This window comes from Thyridium curvatum, assembly GCF_004353045.1.
Source record: "Thyridium curvatum strain D216 chromosome Unknown NODE_36_length_377547_cov_81.061009, whole genome shotgun sequence".
In the NCBI taxonomy this organism is placed as follows: domain Eukaryota; kingdom Fungi; phylum Ascomycota; class Sordariomycetes; order Thyridiales; family Thyridiaceae; genus Thyridium; species Thyridium curvatum.
Genome location: NW_022156791.1, coordinates 301575 through 316915, shown reverse-complemented (window position 1 = coordinate 316915; position 15341 = coordinate 301575). Strand labels below are relative to the sequence as shown.

Below are 15341 nucleotides of genomic sequence, written 5' to 3'. Positions count from 1 at the left end.
CCTGCTTGCTCACTTACTCAGCTCAGATCTTGCGAGCTGCAATTTGGAACTCTCCAATCTATACCCTCTCAGAGTTGACGGTGCAACTTGTGGGCGTCTTTGTCATAATATGCCACATGCAGTTTGTATCCAGTCCATTCCCTCCTTGCAACCACTAGATCGGCTCTGTGTCTTTCTCGCCTTGCCTGCACATGCGCGGCTCCCATCTGATGAGAAACGGGGCACGGTAGAGAGTAGGATCAGAATCGTGGATGAGCGCGGTCAATAGCACGGATGCCAGCTATGTCGGAAACCACGGGTCAGTCCGTGCCGGCCAGGCTGACTCGGCCGGCCAAGCTGTTGGCACAGGATGAGCTCGTCATGTCAGTGAGTCGTCGTCACCGCACCCCTTCTCCAATGTCTCTCTGGCGGCCTTCTGTGGCTCACCAGCATGTCCAACAGACGAATAGCAGTAGTATTGTATCCAAACGGAGTGTTGAGCGCCTCTATTACCCAAACGAGCCGCACTTTTTCCGCTTCTTTGTCAAGAAGTTCCAGAGACGCGCACCCCTGATCAACCGAGGATACCACCTTCGTCTCCATGCCATCGATGTAGCCGTCCGAGAGTTTCTGTCCCGGCCGAGCTCTAGAGACAAAGTAGTCATCAATCTAGGTTGTGGGAGGCAAGTGCAGCCATCTGTCGGACCTCGACAAGGTCCTCTTGGTGTCCTAGCTAACCTAGGAGCTGTAGCGATGTCGTCCCATGGCAGTGCTGGACGCGGTATCCTGATGCTACCCGTGGCGTCAAGTTTGTTGACGTTGACTTCCCTGATCTCATGCTCCGGAAGCGAGAGATCATCCTCCAAACCCCAGAGCTCAGGCAGCCTCTCACGCAACTGCAACTACAGGACAGAGCCCCTCTTCTACTCAGGAGTGACTCTTACTACCAGATCGGGTGCGACCTGCGCCAGACTTCAACCATCCAGTCGGTCCTAGAGGATATCTTCGACCTTGCCAACTCGACGGTCCTCTTCCTTGCCGAAGTCTCCATCACCTACATGGAGACGGAGACTGCCGACGCTGTCATACACTGGGCAAGCGGCCTCACAGGTGACGGTACAATCCTGCTTCATTTTCTAGCGTCTCAGTGCCATGGCTGATGCAAGACGGCTAGCCCACTTCATTCTGCTTGAGCAGCTTCTGCCAGACGGACCGGAACACCCTTTCGCACAGACGATGCTCCGCCATTTCGAGAAGCTCAACACACAGATCAAGTCTGTTGACAGGTATCCAACTCTGCCGGACCAGGAGGCCCGTTTCATAGCCCAGGGGTGGAAGCATGTATATGCCAGGAACTTGTGGCAGACCTGGGACGATGATTCCTTTTTGACCCCACACCAACGGCATGAACTCGACGAGATTGAACCTTTTGATGAGTGGGAGGAATTCGCTCTGTTCGCCGCCCATTATTGCCTGGTCCACGCAAGCAACGAAGCCGCCTTTCCCCTGCTGCCCTCGACCAGTGCACCCTCAAGCTTTGGCATACCGCAGGCAAGAGTGTGCATCGACTTCAGCGAGGTCCCCGGGTCCAAAGGTGTCCGGCGGTTTGCAGCTCCTCTGCAGTTTCACGACCCAACGGGTCATTCTGTAGTGGGCAATTTCCTAGGGCTTGGAAACAACAAGCGGTTGAGGTCGTATGATCTATACAGATCGTCCACCAGTCCAGCCCAGGATCTCCACCTAGATCAGACTGGGCCAAATGCAAGGATGTGCCATAGCATCACGGAGCTTGGTGACTATGGCCGCCTCCTGGTGGGCGGCCGTACCTCGCCGGCGCAGCCTCTCGATGATGCTTGGCTCTTCAGGCCGGGTAAGAACAATTGGGAGCGGACCTCCCGCCTGCCCATTCCCCTGTATCGTCACTCCATCACCAGGCTCGGAGATTCGTCGCTGGCTCTGCTCTTCGGGGGACGGTCAGGGCACTCGGACGTGTCAGATTCTTCTTTCGTTTATCACCCCTTCAAGGGTTGGACTAAGTGCATGGTCTCTGGGACGGTCTACCCAAAAGCGGTCTTCGGCGCGGTGTTGATGTGCGCTGGGCGTGCGCAACATGAGCCAGCCGTGTTTCACGGGCTACTAGCGGGAGGTATGCAGAGAGACGGCAAGATTGCAGACCAAACCTTCCTCTGGAGTCTTGATCTCTCAAATCCCGGTGTAAGTCAGGAGGATCTGGCCTTGTTTCGTCTTGAGCTCCAGCCGCTAATGCATTGCTTTGGTAGAATCCCGCCATAACCTTCAGGCACTGCACCACCGAGGGTGCGACCCATGTGAATGGGGCGTACGGTCATCTTGTCAACAGATTCGGAGCCACCTCTGTTGCTCTTGATTCGAACATATTTCTCATCATTGGCGGCATTGTGAGGTCTGATATCCTTCACCAAGATTACGACATCCTGGTCTGCAGACTTTCACTCGAGGGCGCCACTTGTCAAATCATTGGCCGCCTGAGCGATGTTGCCACACTGGCAGAGAACCATATCCCACGGCCTTTGTTGATCGGCTCTTCGGCTATCAAGACAGGCAACGACCAAGTCGTCGTCATTGGAGGCGGAGCTACGTGCTTCTCCATGGGCACTTTCTGGACCAGAGGGGTCTACACCCTCGCTGTCAACAACATTGCTGGCGAGAACAGTAGAAAGCAAGTTGGGCAGAGCTTGCCCAGATGGAAGTACTGGCGTGATCTTGAGCTTGTCACGTCCGCCGCCGTCATAGGACCTCAAATCGACACGAGGGGCGCGGCACACCTGGAGATTGCTAAGATCCCACGCGTCGGCTTGAAAGATACGGATGAGTTCGAGGGGATTGTCACGGAAGCCCGACCAGTTGTGCTAGAGGGAATAGCTCTCGGACCGTGCGTCCAGAGGTGGACACCTGAGTACTTAGCCCAGTCCGTCGGGCTGGACAAAACGGTGCGTGACAGGCCCGAACTCTCCAAAGCGTCCCGTATGGTGACGGGTTCTAATTTCCTTACTAGGTCATTGTCCACCAGTCCCCGACACGGAAAATGGATTTCAACGCAAAGAACTTCCAATACGTGACGAAACCCTTCGTCGAATTCGTGCATGAGGTCGAACAGGGCAAGAAGCTATATATGCGGGCTCTGTCTAGCACAGAACCGGCTGACAAGCCAGCCAACCTTGAAAGGGATTTTCCAACATTATCTAGCGACTTTATTTTGCCGGCCGAGTTGTCCTTTGTTACCTCGCGTCTTTTCAGCTCGATCCTGCGGATCTCGGGGCCGGTAGATATGTGGCTTCACTACGATGTGCGTATCGGGAACTAGTCATGCTACTCACAATTGCTGACGCATCTTCCAGGTCATGGCCAATGTTTATTGCCAAATCCAAGGATCCAAACGATTTATACTCTTTCCGCCTTCGGACATTGTCTATCTTCCAATAGCTCCAGGTGCTTCCAGCTCCAGCGTCGATGTGTTCTCGTCACTGGATACCCCAGCCCTGTCCCAGGCCCATCCATATGAGTGTATATTGGGCCCCGGCGAGGTGCTTTTCATTCCTCCGCTATGGCTTCACACCGCCATGCCAGTTTCCGACATGAGCATAGCCGTTAATGTGTTTTTTCGCGATCTCGCCGCAGGATACTCGCAAGGGCGTGACGTATACGGTAACCGCGACCTCGCAGCGTACGAAAAGGGTCGGCTCGACATAGCCCGAACGGCTAGTGGGCTCGGAAAGTTGCCACCCGTGATTAGAAACTTCTACCTAGCCCGCCTGGGTCAAGAGTTGCAGCAGTTATCTTTGTCCGGTTGACAAAGGCACCCTGGAAGACCTTGATTGGTCTAATTTTGCATCCCTTTCCACCCAGGCGCACAGTTTTCGGAAGTTTGAACCAACAGTTCCCCTATTCTCTCGAGCCTTTTCCAACCCCCCCTTTCGAAGACCGCCTGGGAGGCAGAACCAGATCAACAGGTCAAACACCAAAAGCGCGAGAACCACGGGTTGTAGGACTCCGACACCCTTGCTCTGGGCAATGGCACCCACCACGAATGGGAAGACGGCAGCACCGCCGCCACCGAATGCAGCTGCGAACCCGATGGCCGAAACATGATACTATGGGCGCGCAATTAGCTTAGACGCCCAAGTAAGGGCAATGTCGTCGTGGAACGGCGGACTCACGTCACTGGGTAGGAGTTTTGTAGCAGCCACTATGGCAGCCGGGAATAAGGGACCTAGAAAGAAGCCGAGAAAGGCAACGAAAATTGCCGAAGCAATAAAGCTGGGGACCAGCCAGTAGAGTAGTTGCAGCGCGAGGGACAGCAAGAGGTAGATGGTGATGGCGGCCTTCTCGCCGACCCGGCCGGTAATGAAGCCTAAGACGATGCGCCCCACGGTGAGGCCCAGCCAGAACCCGGTCACGACCATGCCTGCGGCAAAGTTCTCGGCATGCCGGACCTTGAGCATGAATGTCACTATCCAACCGCCGAGCGCAACCTCGACGCCAACATAGCCCAGCAGGAACAGGGCGACCAGCCAGGTGATGGGCTCTCGAAGGACCTGTCTAGTCGTGGTTCGCTTCTCGCCGGCGGCGGACATGTGCTTTTCGCGATGGACTCTGCCGGTGGCGGTCCAGAAAGCCGCCACGGAGAGGACCCATTCAGACACGGACATGCCAATCATGACATAATAGAAAGCATACCACTCGAGATGGGCTTTGGTCACCATGGAGGTAGCAATGATGGGAGCGATGGTTGCGCCCAGGCCATACGCCCCGTGCAAGAAGCCAAGCAGCTCGTTGGCGTTCTGCATGTTTCCCACCCAGGCATTCCAGGCACTGTCTTCAATGCCGTTGCCAAAGCCTGGGAACAACATGATGACCGGCAGAGCGGGGAATGGAGGGTGGCAAGCCATGGGGATGTAGCCGATCAAGCGGCACATCGGGCCCAAGAAGGCTACGCCGCGCTGACCGAAAACGTGATGGATGAGGTTGTTGGACAATGCAGCGACGAGGTAGCCCAGGAAGGGCGCGAGAAAGACGAGGGATATCATGGTGTAAGTGACATGGTAGTATGGCTCGATCTACTCGAATGATCAGCCCAAGCCGAGCAAACACGGCGGACAGCAAGACTTGAAGCCTACATAGGGGATCAACGCCTTTTGTGTGCTCTGTTAGCTCGAGCTCGACGATGTAGGGTAGGGTTCGGCATGAGAGCCAAGGGTCACATACGCCAATGGCAGCATCATTCATGCCCATGATGATGAAACCGTAGATGGTGGTGAAAAAGCGGACAATGTTCAGCCTGGAAGAATTCCATCTTCCCAGTGCTGGACCAGTGGCGTCGTCTGGGGAGCCGGGTTGACTCTGTTTCTCCTGGTCGACGTTTTCCAAGACAGCCGGCTGAATCTCCTGATCCGAGGCCGGCTTGTCTGGGGAGGGACCGGGCAGACCCAGCTCCTTGTCCGGGTCCAGCCCCGTATCTCGGTGGCGAGTGGCACTGAGCATGCCGTTGACACCCTGCGAAAGAAACTACCTGGACTTGGCGGGCGAGGCGGGCCGCTGGACGACAAGGGCGCTTGGCTCTGTGCGGTGAACATAAAAAGGTACGCAAATCAAACACCAAAAAAGCGCACTTCGAAATGGCGTGGTCTACGGACCTGTTGGACTTGCGGTGAGCACCCCTGCAGAGGCCGGGAGGAGTGATACCAGGCCAAGTCAGACTCCAAGTCAGACAAGGCGCTGCGCAAAGGTCGGCCCAGAACCGGTAGAAAAGAAGTCTTTATAGAAAACGCAGTTCGGAGAAGAAGGAGAGGAGAGGAGAGGAGAGGAGAGGGAAGAAAAATCCAGAGGCGCGCTCGAGAAAGACAGACGAGGAATGTCCGATGAGTCGAGGCTGTAAGAGAACAACACCCGAAGTTTTGCCGGTTGACACAACTTGGGGTCTGGTCCGGGGGACGTCTGGACCTGTCCCGAAAGGGAATGGGTTTGCTGGGCATCTTCTTTCGGGGAGGGTTATTCCATCGTGGCTCCGGCTGGCTCTCTTGATTCTCGCCCGTCAAAGGACTGACTCGTTCCCATGTGTAGTCTACTCCTGTCCCGAGGGTCCAGTTCAGAGAAAAAAGGTTGCATTCTCTGTGTGCAGAAGAAAGGCATCCTCGTCAGCTATGGAAGGAGGGGGGGCATTTTCATACGAAGCAGACAGGCCCCGAGCAGCCAAACTACATGATTGATCCAGCACTTATTAGAGGTAGTTATGACTTGAGAGACTATCTGTCTCATAGGTACTCGGACTACCCAAACCCACCCACACCTCCTTGGAGCAATGCCGCTTGGGTCGATCTGTGTGTACCGTGCGGACTTGGCTCCTTGTAGCCACCGACCGACCGGGAAGGCGGTTGACAACTCCGCCAATGTCCGTGCCTATTGTACAAGCACGGAGTAGGTCGAGTCCCTTGAGTCCCAGGCCCATTTGATGGGCTCGATGGGTTGGATCCATGCTGCTGTTGCCCGCGGCCGTGCTCCACAGGACCACAGCATAACTACAAGTAGAACACCTGACAAGGTTACCGCCGGGTGAGCAGTCGAGGAGACCTACCTAGACACTCCAGGCTTGCCCAGGCCCAATCCAGCTGACGGAGAGTGACAGAGGTGTTGCCATGAATGACATCATGCCACCCAAAAGGCCAGCACCGCTCCGATGCTACCCCGCAGGCCTCAGGCCCGTCCCTCAGGCCGTCGTCACAGCCGCACACATCCAGTCGGGTCATCTCTGCTGCGGGAGACATCGAATGAGCAAGAGCCGAGTAGAAAGGCTGACAGAGGGGCATTCTCTACACCACCTTGCATTAGTTGAGCCCAAACTCCTGCGCCCGCGGCCTGAGCCTGCTCATTATCGACTGTTCTCGGCTGCCTCTTCGGTGGCTGTGTTGGATGGTATACATCTTTTTGTTCTCTTTACTGACCGCAGGGAGAAATATCAAGCTGTGACAAGAGCAGGCAAGCAGAGCTTCTTTACCGTGCCTAGTCCAAGGATCAACAGCCACCTCTATCATCCGCTGCTCGCAAACAACGGTCATCCTATCTCCCAGCCACGGTACGGTCATGTCTCGTCCCTACGACGACGACGACGACGATCGCCCGCGCTCCCGGGATCACCACCGTAGGCAGCGCTCCCCCGATTATTACTATGCCGGAGGGGCGCCTCCTCCGCCGTATGCCTCGGGAGCCATGCCGGCACCTCCTCCTGGCGTTTCGCGAGCGCGCCTGCAGTACGAGCCTCAGAGCCCGTTCTACAATCCCGGCGCCTCGAATCCCGACCTGGACCGCTACGGCGGCCTGCAGGTGCCCTCTTCCCGTCACAGGCCCCGCTCTGTCCCGCCGCCCATGTCCGGCGCTCTGACCACGCGAAGCCGCCGCGGCTCCCGCTCCCCGTCTCCCTCGAGGGACCACGACCACCCCCACAGCCCCCTGGACAAGGCCCGCCACGCTCTCAACCACACCTTCACCCCCTCCACTTCCGGGCTCGGTGTCGGTGTCCTGGGTGCCATTGTCGGCGGCCTCGCAGCCCGAGAAGTCAGCGAAGCCACGGCACGCAACAAGGAGAAGTCAGCCCCCCAGCACGGTAGCGGAGCCAAGGACGAAGACCGCGACCGTGCTCGGCTGGTCTCCACCCTCATCGGCGCCGCCGTGGGAGGCCTTGGGGCCAACGCTCTCGAAAAGCGGCTCGAGAAGGGACGCAAGGAGGACAGGGAGGAACAGGAGGCCTGGGAACGCAAGTGGGGACGTCGCGGGCGAGACGATCGTGATGACTACGAAGACGACCGCAGCCGCAAGGATCTCGGCAGAGGAGGCCGCAAGCCACGCTACGATGATCGCTATGGTGATGACGACGACGACGGCTATGACCATGTCTACCGCGAGACGCAGCCCAGGCACAGACGAAGTGATGACGGCTTACGTGGGCGATACTGATTCATATCTGTTTTTCTATTTAGCTTTCCTGTTCCTCGTGGGATGTTGGAAACGGTCTCTGCATTTGGAGCTTTGGCGAGTAACTTGATGATCACGGGTCAACTGTCCATGAATTTTGATACAGTATTTTATGATACGAAACAGAGAGTTGCGGCCGGGCGGGTTCCTCTCCCTGGGGCGTTGGTATGCTTGCAATGATGTCTGGACACACATCGCCTGGCCTGGCGCGTGGTCCTCTGGGAGTTGCGTCCCTAATAAGTACATGTTTTTTCTGATTTACCATTCGCTTGCTACTCGATTCTTAATTTTTGCACCTACAAAAGAGCCGATACCTTGAATCCCGTATTGTTTAGCAAACAAAAGAAGAAGAAATAAAAAAAGGCAAAGCTGAACAAGAAGATGCGCGTCGATAGGCCTGACTATCTTCTCTTTTGCCCCCTTCCGCCTCCCTCCCATCTAGAGAACTCAGGCTCAAGGAATGACATGACTGCCAAGCTAGGAACGGACTGTATGAGCGTCCGAACAATCTCGTCGCCGCGCGCGAACCCTGTCCTCAAGAGCATGATCGCCACCGTGCGCGGCCTTGACAACTCATCCGCGAGCAAACGACTTGCCCGCAGACGAAGACCGGCTCATCCTTGCCTCGCTGTGGAAGTGCTTCTCGCGCTCAAGCACCGTCTTGAAGAACTGGATAACCTCGGCCAGCTGGATCTGCTGCATCTCTGGACATCCAATCATGTTGAAGAGATGCTGTGCATCGATCAGCTGCTTGGCAATGACCGTGTCCGGCTGACAGAATGTGCGAATGCGCATGACCCTCGCGTCGACCTTCATCATCTCGAGAATGCCCACAGCCGCTGCTGTCATGCCGGCCTGATGGCCGTAGAACTTGAAATGCTGCACGTGCAGGTGGATGAGGTCGAGCTGCGTCTCCAGGTCGTAACGGAAACCGACAACCCTGGGCCGGCCCTTTTGCTGCCATGCATCCGCGATCTTCTTGTACTTGCCGGCATCGAGTCGGCCAGCGTTGAACTGACAGCTAATGTAGCTGTCCAGGGCCGTCGTCAGGATGTACTCGAGTTCTCCGAACAGCAGACCTTGTTCACGAGGGTCGAGGGAGATGGCCAGGCCCGAGCTTCCGCCGCGCTGTCTACCATCCGGCACCTTGCCGCGGCGCGATGTCTTGAGGTCGGCCAGTTCGACCTAAAGGTATGCACTTTGTCAGTATTCGAGACCTGTGTGGGCATCAACGTGCGCGCCACTCACCACCTCCTTTGCCATCCTCCGGAGCGGATCGAGAATGCTCTTCTTGGACGGCGAGAGCACCTTGGGCGGCGATTTGTTGGTGCGCTCGAGCCATCCATTGTTGCCAATCAGCACCTTGGTGCCTTTGCGGACTGTCTGCGCCTCTTTGCTCTGGAAAAAGGGCGTAAAGGGAGAGTAGACGTCTTGGGGCAGCTCTCTCGGATCGCGGTGGCCACCCACATCGTGTTCCACGACTTTGGTGTCCAGCATCTCGTCCTTCGGGGCGTGTGCGCGAGTGTGTTTCGCGGTGGGGGATTCTTGAATGTCCTTCTTGGTATCATGGGCCCATGAGGTGTAGTCCCGCAACAAATTCATCTCCTTGCGAGGGCTGACCGGCGGGACGTGGTCCGGCAGTTTCTGGATGTGCAGGGGGCTGATAGAGGCGAGTCCAAGGGAGGAGGAGGAGTCGTTCTCCTCCTCATCTCGAGAGTAGACCGAGGACGATTCGTCCACGATCGGGCGCTCGAGCACGATGGAGCGCCTGGGGGATCGAGGAGCAGCGACAGGCGGCAGTGGCTTGGCCTGCTCGCGGGGCTCGGTGACGCGCAGTGCGACCTGAATGACTCCCTTCTGTGGTGCATCTAGCTGCTCGGCTCGGCTGACGTCCAGTGGCGCCAGAGGAGGAACCCCTCTGCGCTCACAGATGGAGGCGGTCGAGGTCGCAGTCGAGGTCGACGGGACGGCGCGATGCTGCTTGACCGGCGAGGCATTCCGTTTGCTGGGCGAAGAACGCCTGGTGGACCGCGACGCCGGATGACCAAACACATCTTCCTCCTGCTGGGCATCCCGGCGGATGCGGCTACGGCCTCGACCATTGGCATCTTGGCTGGGGCGGGGTATGTAGCTCATGCTGCTCTTGCCGGCGACTTCGTCCACATCTACGGATGGTCTGGGGACACGGGCAGGCGACTGTCGACGGTGTCGCGGCGGCTGGCTCTCAGGAGAGTCTGGAGCAAAACTGTAGTTTGTCAATAACAATGATACCCTCATCCGCATGGAACTTTCTCTCGGCACGTACGTGGCAGCCAACTTATCCATCTGGGAATCGGTGAGACTGATGTGCAAATGGACGTCGGCGTCGGCGTGGCGATTGCGATGAGGTCGGCTACCCGGGGAGGGCGAGTGATCTACAGGCTCTGAGCTGCGGAGTCTTGGCTCTGATACCGGGATGAAGTTTCCACAAAGCTGACTGGCGTCCTGGCGAGATCTCGCTGGAGATGTATGGGAGCGTTTCCTGTGGGCCGGGCTTGGGGATTGCTCGCTGACTGGTCCCATTTGGACTGGCTCCTGGTCTTGTCGCACTCAAGCCAGGCCTTGGGCGGGGATGCTCTCTTTCTCAAGAAGTTTATCGAATCTCGCAGCCGATTTGGTGGTGGAAAAAAGAAGAGCAAGACTGTCTGGCTTGCAAGGCAGATGAATCCGAGTTGTTCGTCGTCAGCAAGGCACTGGGACGCGATGTCAGTGAGGTGGTGATGAACGCGAGATGACCCGTCACTGAGAGAGAAGGAGTTAGTGTAGGTCTGGTATTGTTGACGCTCACTTTCAATATCACTTTGCTCTGACCAGGTTCTCAGTGTTTCCTTTGAGACCAACCGGGATGTATTGTGGCCCCATTTCACTTTCAGCTCGTCGTCAGTCAAAAACAACAGATTAAATAGTCTTGGGAAAAACATTGGATTCCTTGCGCTAGTGACCCTCAATGGGAAGAAACAAAGGCCCCATCACAAAGCTGATGAGGCTCGAGCCTGATATTGGAATAGCCGGGACAATGGATCAATGACCATCTGCTTCGCGACCGAGACCCCATGACCTCGTGGTGATGAGACCTATTATTGATCGCCATCAGGTCAGGACTGAATTATCTCGACCACTGGTTAGTGAATGGTTGCCATCCATTCCGGACATGCACACGATGTCGAGCTGACGAGCCCTTGGTACGTGAGAGAGAAAGAGAGGGTGGTCATAGTAGACGGCAGCGACCGCAGTACACACATGGCCGCGGTTGAAGCGATGTCTTGTCCCAAGTAACACAAATATATTCCTGCCGACCGGGTATCTCCAACTACCTACAACTGAGCCATGGTCTCTCCCAGCTTCTTGGTGCAAAAGGCACCAAAGTATTGGTTCAATGCATCAACAGTGCCGCTGCCCTCGGTCAACTTCACGACAGCCCCGACGTATCCGTCTGGGCGGACAACGACTACACCTCCCCTGGTCTCGTCTAGTCCCATCTTGGCGTGTGCTGATGCCTTCGCGTTCGCCACCCGACGGTCCCACCGGTCATCAGCATAGACGTGGTCACGGTAACGCGCGAGGACCTCGGGGGCGTCGCGCTCGATCTCGATGGAGCTACGAGCACCGGCAAAGATGGTCAAGAAAGTAAAAAAGTGGCTGTGAGGGTTGTGTGTCTCATGCCATGAGACCTGGTCAATGTCGGACCGGAGGTAAGACGAGAAGAAGGATCCGCTCCGGGTCAGATTACGCGCAAAGTCCCGCAGCGCCACTCTGTTGCTCTGCGCGTCCCCGGCGAAGACGAAGATCCGGAACGAGCCGTTGAGGGGCACCTCCTGCTCGAGGTGTACCACGTTCGCATCCACTACCCGGGTCACGTCTGCGTTGGGGAGCAGGCGGCCTGTGCGGATGGGGCCGCCCGTCGATATCATCAAGGGCGACTGCGCCGGGTGCCGGTCCGACCAGTTGATGGCATTGGCCTCGTAGGCAACGCCGTATCCGCTGGTGAACTCGCAGTTCTCCTTGAACGTCTTGACGAATTCGTTCTCACCCTGCGATGCCGAGCCAGAGGTCTGGTCCGAGGCAGCCTGGACTTCGTTCGCAGCCGGCGGTCTTTGAGAGAACAGCTTGGCATACTTGTTGTCGAATGACAAGAGAGTCTCGGCAACCTTCTTCCGCTCCACTTCATACGATTTCAGCAGGTTCCGGTCCGCGAACCCTTTCTCGACGGCGTGGATCTTCCAAGCCAAGTTTTGGGCGTCCAGAAAAGCCGTGTTCATCCCTTGTCCGGCTTTGGGCTGTGAGCGGGTTAGTCACACAATCACACCTTTGCTCGAGACGACTTGGGCCTGGGAGAGCAACGTACGCTATGTGTGTGGCAAGCATCACCACCCAGGAACACGCGCTGGTCCAGGGTGTATCTCTCCGAGATCCCCTGGCCGATGGGGTAGACCGAGTACCACTCGACCCTTTCCCACTCGATGGTGTACGGGTGCAATATCTTTTGCGCCGAGGCCTGGACCTGGGCCTCGGTCGCTGTTTTGCGGGGGTTCCAGTCCGCATCTGTCGAGGACGCGATTTGGATGTATAGTCTGACCATGTTATCCTCTCGAGGGATAACCATGATGGAGCCATGTTCCGAGTGAATGGTACATTTCATCTTTCCAAGTTTTATTCCTGCGTCAGCGACAATCGGCAAACGAAGGGGGCACTGGGCGGGGCGGGGAGAAGGGTCTTGTCATTGTAATTTACCTTGATGTCCGGGAAGTTGGTTTTGACAACGCCGTCCATGACACCCCATACGTGGGCTATAGGGTCGATGTGCGTGACGGGAATCTTGAGCTGCTCTCTCACAAACGACCTCGCCCCCTCGCCACTGAAGAGGTACTTTGCGCGGACCGTCTCCGACGCAGTCCCGTCGACGTGTTCTATCCGCACCTGAACCGGATAGTCCGGGTGAGCCTTGGCATCCGACTCGAAGGCCTTGATAGTCCACGGTCTCTGGATGCTCAGCCCGTTCTTGGCCAGGTCGTCGATGAAGACGCGCTCAATATGGCCCTGGTGCAGGAGAGTGGTGAAAGGGTAGCGGGCGTCGATGAATGCTGGACAACTGGCCCAAGTACCGGTACGGACAATGCCCTTACCATCGGCAGGGGGGTCCCAGAAGGCAACCTCATAGACACGGGCCGGCTTGTGGGCCATGATGGCCGACTTGAGCCCCATGTTGCGGAGCAAGTCCAGAGACCGGGGCTGAATGCCGTCGGCTCGGCCGGTCGGCGTGGGCTCAGCGCGATTGTCAATGTGCTTGATCTTGTAACCCCATCGCGCTAGGATGGTGGAAAGCATCAGGCCAACAGGGCCGGCGCCAACAATGACTACGGGCATGCGATTAGTCCTCGTTCCCTTGTCTCCTGTCTCCCTCCTTTTCCTCCCGTGGCTTTGGCGCGCGTGCCACGGGTGAGAGTGAGCACATACCGATGTCATAATACTGGGACGCCATCTCGGCTCCTGCCGAAGAACTCGTGTGTTTGGGGGGTGTCTCGCAAATACTCTCAATGCTTGTCACAAGCTTATGCGTTTTCCGCATGCGACTAGAGAGGACCAATGTTCTAGCGGCTTGCCGTGGAGGCTAGATGAAGGCCAATGAAACTCAGATAGAGTGGCTCGCGACGGGCAGCTCGATGGCGACTGGGGCGGGACGCTGCGGTGCGGTGCGGTGCGGTGCAGTGTGGTGTGTGTCCTTGAATATCATCTAGGCCCAGGGCGCCTTTTAATGTCGAGATGAGTTTGGTGGAGGCGACCCGACAGCCAGATCCTCGGGGATGGATATAGGGACAATATAGGGCCAGTTGGACGTCAACGGCATCCACGTCGGCAGATAGGTCATACACATTGGGGGTGTGACCCCGGTGTGTTAGCTATGGGTCGGCGGTCCGCCTAGGGTGGCATTGGCGATAGGCTGCAATGGGCCGTTTTTCCCTCTTCCTCTCGGCTTGTCTCTGTCCCTTTCGCCCTCTTTCGCGAGACCCATCGACCTGAGGGGGGACACCGTGGAGTGGGCTGTTCATTCGAGTACCTACTCCGTAGGTAGGATGCCAAGGTTAACCGACAACCGCCGTACACGAGGCGGAGAGTCTCCATCCCAGATCCAAGGGTCTTGGCCTCCCTCCTGTTCCTGCTCCTCCTCCAGCGATGCCTACCCAGCTGAGTCGGTAGGTATCTACTTGTACCTATTTTCCCCCTCCCGGCAAGCTAGTGTTGACACTTGGGGGGGGAGGCAAAGGGCCCGGTAGCTGGACACGGGAATGCGAGTGTGGGGCTGGTCTGGGGCGGGGGATGATGACAACGGCTCGAGCGATCGGGAATCTGACGCCGGCGCTTGCGTCCATAGGCGCCAAGCGGGAGGTTTGTATTAATCCGCTTGCCCCCTTCTGTGCCTTCTGTGCCTTCTTGTGTCCTACGCCCAGTGCAGCGCGCTGCCCCTGGCCCTGGTGCATGCATCGATCATGCATGGCCGCCAGCACTAGACCCATGTGTCAAGCTGGTCTCGGCCCCCGTCTTGATTTGCATTGACAGACGCATGATTGGCGAAAGGCCGTCTGGCTCGCTCCTGGCAGACGCACGCCGTGGAGCATTCGGATCTGCCGCCTCTTGGTACCGAAATTCTGCATCAAAGGCCGCCGTCCGTCCGGGCCAGCAGGCGGGAAAGGGTTCAATGATTACCCTCCACTTGCCGCACCCCGAGCCGCTGGGTGGCGCCGGCCGTCCCGGAGGATCATGGTAGCATCTCTCCCGATTCTCAAGCTGTAGAAGTTTAGTTGTATATATCGACAGATGGCAGTGAAAGGTAATGGGTAATGGTCGTGAGGGAGTGAATTGTACGTAGTAGGTGGACACTCTACCAAGTGATGGTCAGATTAACTCGTTGACGGACTGCGAACAGAAGGTCTTGACCATCCACCAAGCCCTCCGGGGCCGCAGATATACATCCATGATTGTTCGCATTGAGGCTGGAGCTCCTCATGAACTCCCGTCAACAATTCCAACCTTGAATTGCTACTCCGTACACTACCTACCGAGACAGGGCTACCTAAGACCCCTAATCTCTGCAGCCTACAGGCAGCTGGCAGTGGTGGAGCCCCATAGGCAGATAACAATTACAATGGTGGATGATGACTCAGCTTTGCTCCCTGTCCTCGAGGCTCCTCCGGTGGCGCCTCAATTTCCAGCCCCACAGCCAGCCAGGCGAACCCGAAATCCACCATCCTTGCCATCCATCAGCTTGCGCGCCCGCGTGTGCACATCCATGTGCGTCTGTCCGTCTGTCTGCCTGTCTGGTT

General features: G+C 57.0%; 5 protein-coding genes across 5 annotated transcripts; 2 read left to right on the top strand and 3 right to left on the bottom strand.

Annotated features, from left to right (window-relative positions):
- Positions 1–282: 282 nt before the first annotated feature.
- Positions 283–3809, top strand: E0L32_006439 (uncharacterized protein; the record flags this gene model as incomplete). Its single annotated transcript, XM_031141072.1, has 6 exons — positions 283–362; positions 731–1095; positions 1154–2193; positions 2259–2948; positions 3014–3304; positions 3357–3809. The coding sequence occupies 6 exons, from the start codon at positions 283–285 to the stop codon at positions 3807–3809; spliced, it is 2919 nt and encodes a 972-aa protein (XP_030994950.1).
- Positions 3810–4109: 300 nt separating this feature from the next.
- On the bottom strand, positions 4110–5499 carry E0L32_006438 (uncharacterized protein; the record flags this gene model as incomplete). The annotated part of the gene is made up of 2 exons (XM_031141071.1): positions 4110–5075; positions 5224–5499. The coding sequence occupies 2 exons, from the start codon at positions 5497–5499 to the stop codon at positions 4110–4112; spliced, it is 1242 nt and encodes a 413-aa protein (XP_030994949.1).
- Positions 5500–7095: 1596 nt separating this feature from the next.
- Positions 7096–7965, top strand: E0L32_006437 (uncharacterized protein; the record flags this gene model as incomplete). Its single annotated transcript, XM_031141070.1, has 1 exon — positions 7096–7965. One exon carries the CDS (start codon positions 7096–7098, stop codon positions 7963–7965), a length of 870 nt encoding a protein of 289 aa, XP_030994948.1.
- A 591-nt stretch (positions 7966–8556) lies between these two features.
- On the bottom strand, positions 8557–10545 carry E0L32_006436 (uncharacterized protein; the record flags this gene model as incomplete). The annotated part of the gene is made up of 3 exons (XM_031141069.1): positions 8557–9168; positions 9232–10228; positions 10289–10545. The coding sequence occupies 3 exons, from the start codon at positions 10543–10545 to the stop codon at positions 8557–8559; spliced, it is 1866 nt and encodes a 621-aa protein (XP_030994947.1).
- Positions 10546–11336: 791 nt separating this feature from the next.
- Positions 11337–13501, bottom strand: E0L32_006435 (uncharacterized protein; the record flags this gene model as incomplete). Its single annotated transcript, XM_031141067.1, has 4 exons — positions 11337–12299; positions 12368–12661; positions 12754–13376; positions 13477–13501. The coding sequence occupies 4 exons, from the start codon at positions 13499–13501 to the stop codon at positions 11337–11339; spliced, it is 1905 nt and encodes a 634-aa protein (XP_030994946.1).
- Positions 13502–15341: the final 1840 nt, after the last annotated feature.